This window comes from Lonchura striata, chromosome 7 (assembly GCF_050655825.1).
Source record: "Lonchura striata isolate lonStrDom1 chromosome 7, ASM5065582v1, whole genome shotgun sequence".
NCBI classification, from domain to species: domain Eukaryota; kingdom Metazoa; phylum Chordata; class Aves; order Passeriformes; family Estrildidae; genus Lonchura; species Lonchura striata.
The window spans coordinates 37,301,318-37,312,029 of NC_140709.1; the positions used below are offsets into that span (position 1 = coordinate 37,301,318).

At 47.0% G+C, this 10,712-nt stretch overlaps 2 protein-coding genes across 4 annotated transcripts; both read left to right on the top strand.

Moving 5' to 3' along the window:
- The first annotated feature begins 82 nt into the window (after positions 1 to 82).
- On the top strand, positions 83 to 967 carry YBEY (ybeY metalloendoribonuclease). Of its 2 annotated transcripts, XM_021547277.4 has the most exons (3): positions 87 to 559; positions 645 to 713; positions 828 to 965. In XM_021547277.4, the coding sequence occupies exons 1-3, from the start codon at positions 221 to 223 to the stop codon at positions 912 to 914; spliced, it is 495 nt and encodes a 164-aa protein (XP_021402952.1). In that variant the 5' UTR covers positions 87 to 220; the 3' UTR covers positions 915 to 965. The 2 variants fall into 2 exon arrangements, with proteins under 2 accessions (XP_085440847.1, XP_021402952.1); XM_085584721.1 differs by lacking the exon at positions 645 to 713 and having other exon boundaries at positions 83 to 559; positions 828 to 967.
- POFUT2 (protein O-fucosyltransferase 2) lies at positions 962 to 10,506 on the top strand. 2 transcript variants are annotated; one of them, XM_021547280.4, is made up of 9 exons: positions 962 to 1,143; positions 1,804 to 2,054; positions 3,086 to 3,230; positions 3,525 to 3,635; positions 5,728 to 5,794; positions 7,729 to 7,854; positions 8,387 to 8,567; positions 8,803 to 8,926; positions 9,202 to 10,506. In XM_021547280.4, exons 1-9 carry the CDS (start codon positions 968 to 970, stop codon positions 9,353 to 9,355), a joined length of 1,335 nt encoding a protein of 444 aa, XP_021402955.1. In that variant the 5' UTR covers positions 962 to 967; the 3' UTR covers positions 9,356 to 10,506. The 2 variants fall into 2 exon arrangements, with proteins under 2 accessions (XP_021402955.1, XP_085440846.1); XM_085584720.1 differs by lacking the exon at positions 962 to 1,143 and having other exon boundaries at positions 1,243 to 2,054; positions 9,202 to 9,372.
- Positions 10,507 to 10,712: the final 206 nt, after the last annotated feature.

The window sequence follows — 10,712 nt, forward strand, 5'->3', positions numbered from 1 at the left end:
GTCCCGGTGCAGGGGGTGGGTCTCGTTGAGCGGGCGGGGTCCCGGTGCAGGGGGTGGGTCTCGTTGAGCGGGCGGGGTCCCGGTGCAGGGGGTGGGTCTCGTTGAGCGGGCGGGGTCCCCGTGCAGGGGGTGGGTCTCGTTGAGCGGGCGTGGTCCCCGTGCAGGGGGTGGGTCTCGTTGAGCGGGCGCGGTCTCGGTTGTGGGGGGCGGTGGCGCCGCCATGAGCGTGGCGCTGCGGAACGCGCAGCGAGCCGTGCCGGTACGCCGGGCCGCGCTTCGCCGCGCCGTGTGCGCCTTGCGCGCCGCCCTGGGCGCCTCCCGCTTCGACGTGGGGCTAGTGTGCGCCAGCAACGCGCTGATGCAGCGGCTGAACGGCGCCTACCGACACTGCCCGGAGCCTACCGACGTCCTCTCTTTCCCGTTCCACCAAGTGGCGGCCGGGGAGCTGCCGCGGCCGTGTTGTCGTGGCGAGTACAACCTGGGGGACATCTTCCTGGGGGTGGAATACATCCATCAGCAGTGCCGCGAAACCGGGGAGAATTTTGACGATGTCCTGACGGTGAGCCCCGCTGGGTCCTGGCGGGCGGTGGGGCGAGCACGGGGCTCGGTCGGTAACACGTGTCGTGCTCCTGCCCCCCGCGCAGGTGACGGCGGCCCACGGATTGTGTCACCTACTCGGCTACCGGCACGACACCAAACCCGAGTGGGAGCAGGTGCGGGATGCGCGGGGGCCGGGGAGGGTGTGCGGGCTCCGGCATGGTGTGGACCGGAGGCCCCGATGACGAGAACCGGGGCTCGCCCGGTGCTGACCGCCGCTGCTTCTGCAGATGTACCAGAAGGAAGCGCAAATCCTGGGGGAGCTGAACCGCATCACAGGCTCCCGCCTGCGGCCCCTCACAGCCGGCCTCTTCTGAGACCCTTAGAGGGGCTGGGGCTCCGCCGGTACCGCCCCGGACGTGGCGTAGGGATGGCGGCGCAGGGGCGCGGCGGCCGCTGCTGCCCGGAGCTGCCGCTGCTGCTCCTTGGCCTGGCCGTGCTCGCCCTCCCGCCGCCGCTCGCCGCCGGCTCCGAGCCGCCCGCCGCCCTCCGCGCCGGCCACGCCGCCTCCTCGCTGCCCGCCGCCGCCGCTGCCTCGCGCACCAGGTGAGGAGCGGCGGCCCCGCCGCCCCCGACCCGGGCCGGTCCTGCCCCCCGGGATCTCCCCCCGGGATCTCCCCCCGCCGTGCGGTGTCCCCTTGCGCAGGCGACCCTCTGCGCCTCGGCCATCAGCTGGTAAAGGGACTCTTTCGCCTACTGGTGCTTTTTTGGGTGGTTTTTGGAAGGTGTCATCGCAGCTATCAGAGGACTTTCGTCTGTAGAATGTCCCGAGTTGTCACGAATGCCGCAGGGGTCAGCCAGTTCCCAGATGCGTTATTTTGCCCTATTTCTCCAGAGCATGTCCTCCTGCCTTTATGTGCAGCTTACAAGAGTTAGCCTGGGTTACATGCCCGTGGTTTCACAATTTTCACCACATACCCCATGTTGCCCTCGGGATGAGCAAGACTCTTCACTCCTTGACCTGCTGCAAGAAAGGCTCCTGGCATGTGCCACCTCTCCAGGAGACCCTAGTGGCCCCTCCAGCCCCTGCAGCACACACTGCTCTGACTTCCCATACTTCTTCCCCTTCCAAGCACCACAAACTCAAAAAGAGGAACAGCTTTTTTACCCAACAGTTTCATCACAGGATTGTAGGGTAAAAAAAGAAAAACGTGTGATTGCCTCAATGTGCTCCCAGAAAAAATGGTATTCCTGTGTTCTCCCCAGATACCTTTTGTACGATGTAAACCCCCCTGAAGGGTTCAACCTTCGCAGAGATGTCTACATTCGCATTGCTTCCCTTCTTAAGACCCTGCGGAAAAGTGAAAACTGGGTGTTGGTTCTGCCTCCCTGGGGACATCTTTATCACTGGCAGAGCCCTGACATCCTCCAGACCCGGATCGCTTGGTCCGAGTTCTTTGATGTCCCAAGCCTCAACAGGAACATCCCTGTCATTGAATATGAACAGTTCCTTGCAGGTGGGGTATAGGATCATGCGATCTACAGTTAATATTTGATATGGTTTTTTAACAGGTTTGCCCTTGTAGGAGCTTCTATCCTTTTATGTAAAAAAAATCATAAAGGTCGCAAGATGAGGGATGGGAAGGAGTTTTGCTGAGCTACACAACCAATAGGATGGAATAACCCAATTACTTGGCAGCTTGTTTGATGTAGTACTGCTGCCCCCTTAACTTCTGGGACCCCCAAAGATAGACAGTTAATGCCTGTGGTTAAATTCACCTGTGGTATTTCTGTGTGTTTCTGACGATAATGACAAGACCATAAAGGAGAGAGGCAGCTTGTTGAAATACAGACAAGCCACCTTTTTCCTGGATGTGGTGGTTGGACAGTAAAAGTTGTAAAGCAGGTTCTCCCTGAACTTACTTTTTCATCATCAGTACTACACATCCTTGAAATACCCCTTGCTTTTTGTGTCTAAGAGAAAGGTTTTCCATAAGAAAGTGAAGTTGGTTCCTTTAGGACTTAATGCCACATTGAGCTAATCACCAAGTGTTCAGTTGGTGAACACTGCACACTGGCATGTTCAGCAGAGGAAATAAAGGCCACCAAATGTCACGCCTCTGCAAAGAGCTCTGAAGGGAAGGCTGTTCCCTGCCTTCCAAGAAAATGTTTGTAGAGAACCCTGAAATTTAGGGGAAGAAGGGCTTGTACTGGACATTTTTCTTGGAGGCACTCCTGCTATGGTAGGTGCTTACAGCACTGAAAACCTGTGTTCTTCGTAGTGTGTTTTACTCAGGTGACAGTGATTCTATTACATTTGGGACATTAAGTCACACAGAACTGGGTGGGATAGCAAGCAATCACATTACCTGACCCTTTTAGCTTTTCTGGCTCTCTCAGAACTTTCTTTCCTTTTTTATAGGGAAAGCGGGGAAGAGAGAGTAGTGTAACATTAGCATTTCTAGCAGATTTTTAACTGCAACTGATGCTTGTTCATACCTTTATGGTGTGGGTTTTAATGCTTACAAATCCTTTGCCTTCTGTTCAGAGTCAGGTGGGCCCTTTATTGAACAAGTTTATGTGCTACAAGGCTATGCAGAAGGATGGAAAGAAGGAACATGGGAAGAAAAAATAGATGAAAAACCATGCATTGATCAACTGATGTACTCCAAAGACAAACATGGCTACTACAGGTAACATCAAGCATTCCTTGTGGTCTTTTCAGTTGTATTCAGAGAGATACTTGCTTACTGTAGATATCTGGGTGCTTGGAGTTCACTTTGTTTTTAAAAAGCTCGTGAAAAGTACAATGTTGTATTGGTATGAGAAGATCCAATTCTATAAAGTTGTTGCTACACAGAAAAGCAGCATAAAGGAGGTGGCTGGTTTATTTGTAACATATGTAGTTTTTTTAGGATGTTTTGTTCTATATATGGCATTAATTTAAAATACAAGCCTGTGAACCAATCCTTTACGTTCTGTTTTAGGGGCTGGTTCTGGGGTTACAAGGAAACACGAGGCCTAAATGTCTCTTGCTTGTCTGTCCAAGGATCTGCCTCTGTTGTGGCTCCCATCCTTCTGAAGAATACTTCGGCACAGTGAGTTGCCTTGTGTAACTATTTCTTCTTGTATTATTATTGTTCAACCCCATTGCTGGGTGGGAAGAGCAGGGGGAATTTAAAGGCTTGTCCACTGTTGAGGTACTTCATCACTGAATTACTGTACTCTGTTAAAATAATTACAAAAGAGATTTACAGTGTAAAAAACACTTAACTGTAAGTTTAGTTTAAGATTGCAGTGCTAAAACCTAAGAGCAAATAGCCTTGAGCTCCTTTATATTCCCTCTTAGGCAGCTTTTGTGACTCATATGTCCAAGGTATCATCAAATATCCCCTCGATCATGCAGTGGAAGAGATGCTGAACCATCAGCTGTTCCGTATTCTACTCCACAGCACGTGCAATTTTACATCTCTGGCACGTTCCCCCTCAGCAGTCTCCTCTTCAGTGGGAAGAGTCCTGGCTCCATTAGTTGTTCTCCATATGAAAGCCATTCCATGCCTTTGGTTGTCACCACTGCCAATCTCCAAACCTTACTGAACCAGTTCAGCAGGATCCTGCACACTGAGTGTGGGTAAACCTGTTACATTGCAGTACGCCTAAGTGGTCTCTACTTTTTCTGCTAATTCTTGAGACACACGTTCCTTATTTTCATGTCTGAGTGTTGTCTTGATGTTTGCATCAAATTGTCCACATTCTTGACCATCAAGACCATTAGATGAAGCCAGGTTTTGTTGGTTTTTTTAACTATGCTCACTCCTATGTTAGAATTCATTTGCCACTTCACTGCCAGTGATCAGACTTCTCTAATTCTTCATAGTTGGCCTTAGCTGCTCTGAGGAATTTAAAATAGTTAAGCTATATCACCTAATTGCATGCCCTTCTGTAGGTTGTTTAGGAATATGGTTAAGAGGCCTTCCACTTGTGACCTCCCTCTGCAATGGGAAACATACATTAATCCCTGTCTCTAAACTCTTTTTTTTTTTATTTTTTAATCCATGCAAGAACCTTTCTATGCCAAGTTTTCTTAAAAGCCTCTAATGAAGGCTGTCAGGAAATCTTCTTAGGCAGTGTCATTGAGATGTCCCTTAACTTCATGTGTGGCAGTATCCTCAAACTACTATGATTGTTCAGAGCTCTGATCTCCCATATTGCCCTTCTGGCCAGTTGTGTGGTCCTAGGACTGGGTTTTTGCCCCTCAAGTGTGGTCACTTCAAGGAAACTTCTCAATGCATTTCAATTAGTAACCTCAATCACCTCCAATCATCCTGTTAGATGCAGTGCTGTTTCTTCACCAGCACAGTCTAGTCTGTTTCCAGGTGATTTAGGGCCTTTCATGCAGGTGTCCAGCTGATGATCAGCAGTGATAATCCAAAGTTGATTATCTGCTTCCTCTCTTTTTAGTAGAAGGAGATGCATATAACAACCTTGATCCTTTTTAGCAAAAGCATTTCTCTATGTGTTTGCTTATCAGTGTGCTCACAAACTAAATCTACATCTCTTATGCTCTGGAATACTTGAAGCTCTCAAAATCTCTTCTGCTTATTAGAACTTTGATAGCGCAATTATGTTTCCAGTACACAATGCTGAAGTGTTTATTTATGAGAAGGGCAAACTGTTGTCTACTACCACACATTTTGGTAGTGTCTCTGTGTTCCTTGATTTGTTGTTTTACTGTAGGACATTTTATTCTTCATGTGGAAAACACATTCTCTGGGTTTGTTTTCATGATCTACTTCCTCCCAGAGGCTGTTGTGTGCTCTGAGGCCGAGCATTATCACACAGGTCACTTCTCTGTTAGAAATCTAATGTCTCCTATAGCAACTATTACAAAGAACGTGGGGGGTGGTTAATGCTTGTTAGTGTTTAACTTTCAGAGTCAGGATACCATTTATTAGGGAAGAGAGCAGGCACAGTGAGGGGCATGGTTCCCTTCTCTCCCTAGCAGAATGTGGGTCACAATTTGCCTTGTAGAGAACTAGAATTTGCCTCACAGGAGCCTGTCCCTCATTCCCCACATTCCTTAGCAAACAGACTATAGTCTGCGCTTTATCCTAGCAAATGTGTAAAGAAACGTCATAATGTAAATTCTATTCCTAAGGGAACTGCACTCAGTTTTACAATTTTTAATAGGTCAGTGATGTTAGACAGAGCTGAAAACCTTCTTCATGACCACTACGGAGGGAAAGATTATTGGAATGTGAGTATTTTACAGATAGCTTCTCTAGACTTTTTCCTTGGCTCTGCTAAAAATCCAGTAACCAATGCGTGCTTCAGTTTTGCCTCAGGTTTCTTGTCTTGAAAGTCACTTCTGTCTTCTGTTTCAGCAATGTGTACTAACATGGTTTTCAGGCTGCTGTGGATTAATGTGACACAGGAATTTGCCCTGCTGACTTGTGCCTAAAGGCGCAGTGTTGCAGCGTGCTGGGCGGCTGTGGCAGGGGTGCAACTCTACCCCTGCGAGCTCTGCAATTCCCAGCTATCGGCAGGTCCGGCACAGGGACACACAGCGGTGACACGGGTCTTGGGGTGGGACAAGATGGATTTGTTCCTGGGCTCCCCGACAAGACTGGGGTGGGGGTGAACAGTTTTTAAACAGCAGCTCAGAGTAGGGGTGTGGGAAAGTGAACCAGCGAGGATATGGTAAGAGAGGAGTATAAGGTGGGGCAAATAGCTCATGAGCCTATCAGGGAAAATGGCGGGGGGAAATAATTCACAGCAATAAACGGAGTGTCGAGGGCAACAAGACAGACACAGAACTCTCTGGAGAAAGGGGTAGAGACAGGGAGGATTGACAACTTGGGTTGGAGGATGTTAGGGAAAGGCTTCAGAAGATTGACAACTGGGGAAGGGAGGGGATTAGGGAGGAGAATGGGGCAAACAGAGCAAAACACACCACAACACTGCAGGTCATGGTGATTAAAAGCACCTCCCCTATAAAACACATCTACAGTCAGAAGGGAGCAGTTTCTTACCTAGTCAACCTCAAGATTAGTCTTTTCAAAATAATTCCGTAACATGCTCATTATTGTCCCTTCCCATTGGCTTCAAAGGCAAAATTCCCATGTGTTTCAAGGCAAAGGTCTATGGTAAAATATTTTCTGTCATAAAAGTTTTAAGAAAATGTTAAAGTTCAGACACAGGAAAATGGAACATGATACGGAGTGCTTGATGTAGTTAAAATTCCTAAGAAAAACTGACTGTCATGATACTACAAAACAAATTACACAAATTACCTCAGTCTTGTAAATACCTGGCTATTCAGTTGAGATATGGCATGTTTTCAGAACTGGACCAATCAGTAGTTTGCTACCACAAATTATTCATTAAAAGTAACCTCTCAAAGAAAGAAATGCAACCCAGGTACCATTTTTGAGTATGACTTGTCCTGTAAAAGCAGACATGAAATCCACATGGCTCCATAACACACATTTCTTAGCAGTGGCACTTTAAACATTGCCCCAGTAGTTTTGCCTGATGTCCAAACAAAAATTTACTCACTGCAGCTTGGACCCGGGGCCTTTTCTCTTTTTTCCATGCTTCTCTGAGAAGGATCTCTCCCTGCTCTGTTTCTTTCCAGACAAAAAGGGAAAACTTGGGATTTCCTTCATTCTTTTGCCTGTTAACAAAAAGGCCACTTGTGGCTGTGTGCAGTGGTAACTGCATCACAGAATCTTAGAGATTATTATTCACAAGTTAAGGAAATAATTCATTTTTTGTCGTTTTTCCACTGAATTTCATAGGCGTGTCTTTGGCTAGATGTGTAATATTTTTACAGCAGGTTTTATTCTTACAGGTGTTTTGCACACTAAAGTGTTTGCCCAGCTTTTGTTTCCAGAAGTGAGGTATATTGATGGGATATTTAATTTGGTGTATCATGTGCTCTGCTGTGTAAATAACTGCTGTGTCCTCCCTATTACCTGTGTATTGCACGGGCAGGTGAGTATGCTGGTTATAAATGTGGTGATAATTAGAAATAAGCTATTAAGGCTTGGATAAAATCATTGCTTGGAGTACTGCATAGCAATACCAGAAGTAACTGCATCCTGGAAGTGCTGTGTGTGTGAAACTGTCTCCACCTACTCATTTTTAACTCTCCTTTTTCTGACTCAGTGTCTGCTCTTATTCCGACAGACCCGTCGGAGCATGGTGTTTGCTAAACACCTCCGCGTGGTGGGAGACAAGTTTAGGAAGGAATACCTTCAATCCACTGATGAGGCAGACAAGACTCAGTACAAGGAGGACTGGACACAGATGAAGGTAAAATCCTTAACAAGCTGTTCCCTATAACAAATATTTTATTTGTGTATTCCTGGCTATGCGCTGTAGAGCATGTTGGAAGGTACACGTGAGTGACATTCTTCTGATCAAGGTGGACACACATGTTCCTCATGCACCTTCTCCCTGTGTGACATGAGCTAACAGAGTGTTGAGCTGTGCCTGACTGGTTCTGAGGGCCAGATCTTTGTTGTCCTCATTTCAGTAAAGGAAGTTTGAATTTCTTCTGTTTTCAGTACTATGTGTGGGTGTAAAGTTCAGCTACTACCTGCCAGTTGAGGATTTATTTGGTCGAGAAGAATTTTTGCTTACAAAGATTTGGCACTCCAGTTTCTCTTGCATGATGGTGGCCACCCAAGATCTAAATGTTGCAATGTGTCCCAAGCTACTTCCAGTCCATACTTAAAAATTTCTGTCTGCAACTAGAGAGATTCTGTGCCTTATCCACATATGATGCATTCTGGCTTTTCAGTGTGAACAGTGATGCTCTCAAGTTTTGGTCTTTTTCTCATAGATTAAGACAGGCACAGCTCTAGGTGGCCCATACCTTGGGGTTCATCTCAGAAGGAGAGACTTCGTTTGGGGTCACAGAGAAGATGTGCCTTCCCTGCAAGGAGCAGTAAAGAAAATCTACAGCCTCTTGGAGATGCTAAACCTTGAAAAAGTTTTTGTAGCCACTGATGCTGTTGAGGAAGGTAGGTAGATCACAGTCACTTCAGGACTGGTAACTTCTGAAGAGTGCAGCAGTTACCACTGGCTCCTCTCCCTGCCTGCAGTGCTGTGAATTTCAGCAGCTGAATTGTTGGTAGATTTTGGTGTCGCTTGCTCTCTAACTGTTCACCCAGGGTTTCCTTAAACAAACACATTGTGTGACAGCAGCAAGTTGCTGTTCATAATGTAGAGATAACTTAATATTCTTTGTTTTTTAAGAGGTTGAACTGCTCAAGAAACTGCTGCCTGAGATGGTGAGGTTTGAACCCTCTCTGGAGGAGCTGGAACTCTATAAGGATGGGGGCTTGGCTGTGATTGACCAGTGGATTTGCGCACATGCAAGGTAGCAAACCTGACTCCTATTCAGCCAAAGCTTATTACTCAGCACTGTCACAAATCTGAACATGATTTTTGGCCCAAGCTTGTTTACAAATAGTGTAAGACATTATATAATCAATTATATAATTGAGATGTGTATAATGGTTATATTGTGTGTGTATATATGATAATTTTATTATCATTTCACTGGACAGTGAAGTTCATTGGACTGAAATCTAATTATTTGAATTTTAAAAACTTGCCCCCCCCTCACAAACCCTTTTTGATTTTTTTCCATAGGTATTTTATAGGCACCTCAGTTTCAACATTTTCCTTCCGAATCCATGAGGAAAGGGAGATCTTGGGATTTGATCCAAAAACAACTTACAACCGATTTTGTGGTGAAACAGAGAAAAACTGTGAGCAGCCAGCTCATTGGAAAATTGTATATTAAACACAGCGAAACACAAAGGTTTTGATACTGTTAGAGTTCAAAATAATAAGGAAAAATCGTGGGCAATTACCTGCCTTGGAACGAAGTATGACCCTGTCCTGTACCCTCAGTTCCTGCTCCCCTTCCAGCGTAGGTATGACATGGGGTAGCTGTACTGCTCAGTGTCTCTGGACCTCACTGCATTTCTATGTGGCTGCTGCACCTGGGTCCCCAGTAGGTCCTGCTCCTGCTGCCTTGTGGTCCCACGTGCACTGGCTGGGTTGCTGCAGACCACAGGGGCCTCTTGGCTGCAGATCTGTGATGGGAAGTAGCCAAGCAATGCCCAGGATGCAGCAGTTCAACCCAGCCTCGCCTACTGGAGCACTTCATACCTGGCCATGGTTCTCTCAGTGGGTCTGTGGTCATTTTCTAACTGCAGCGCTGGGGTCCTGACCATGTCACCAGGAGTGCTCACCCTGGAAGCACTGGTCTCTACCCAGGGAGAAACCAAGCTGCCACTGGAATAAAAGCAGGGGGAGCTGCTCCCACTCCAAAGGCCTGCAAGGCCCATCCCTTGGGGACTCATTTTTCATGTGAAGGCACATTGCCTAGCGGAGAAAGAGGTTGGTACCTGGTGAAACAGGGCCAAGATTCCATTTTCTGAGGCAGCTCCCTCCTCTGCCTGCCACAGCACTGGCTAGAGGAGAGTGGGCGTATTCAGCACTGTTGCTGGAAGTGGGGCAGTGCTGGTGGCCCTCTCAGGAGGATCCTGGTTGCTTCAGGGCCTTGCTTTTCCAGTGGTTTGTGTCCACAAAGTAAAGTCACACAGAAGGCAAAACCATCATCACAGCCCTGTACTCAAGAGTCCATCAGCCTTCCCCACAGTGAAGGTGGTTAAACCCTTCAACTACTCTGCAAAACTCAGCACAACTGCAGATCTACAGGAGAGCAGCAGTTTATCCACACAGGGTTTCTGACACATGTTGCCCATTATGTGTCTAGAGGAATCCAAGTGCTTATATTGTGTCTCCACAAGTGTGGCCAAAGCCACATACACAGAGCAATAATAAATTTTCACAATGTACCAATAGAAAAACATTTCATAAAATTGTTTCTTAGACCTGTTGGGGATAAAATCCAGTGCAAATAAATATCTAAATATAAAAAATCAAGATGGTGATGTGCACTGATACAGTGTTCCTGCTTTTGAGCTCACGCAGTGTTTTTTCTTTCCTCTTTCCCTTCTTGTGTGAGCTCCCTTTGGTTTTGTTATATCTAATTTCAGCTAAATAATACTGATGGTGTCAGTCATACAGTGCCCAGGCTTCATCTCCTAAGTCAGCCCTGCACATCAGGGTGCAACCTCTGGTGCTGGTGT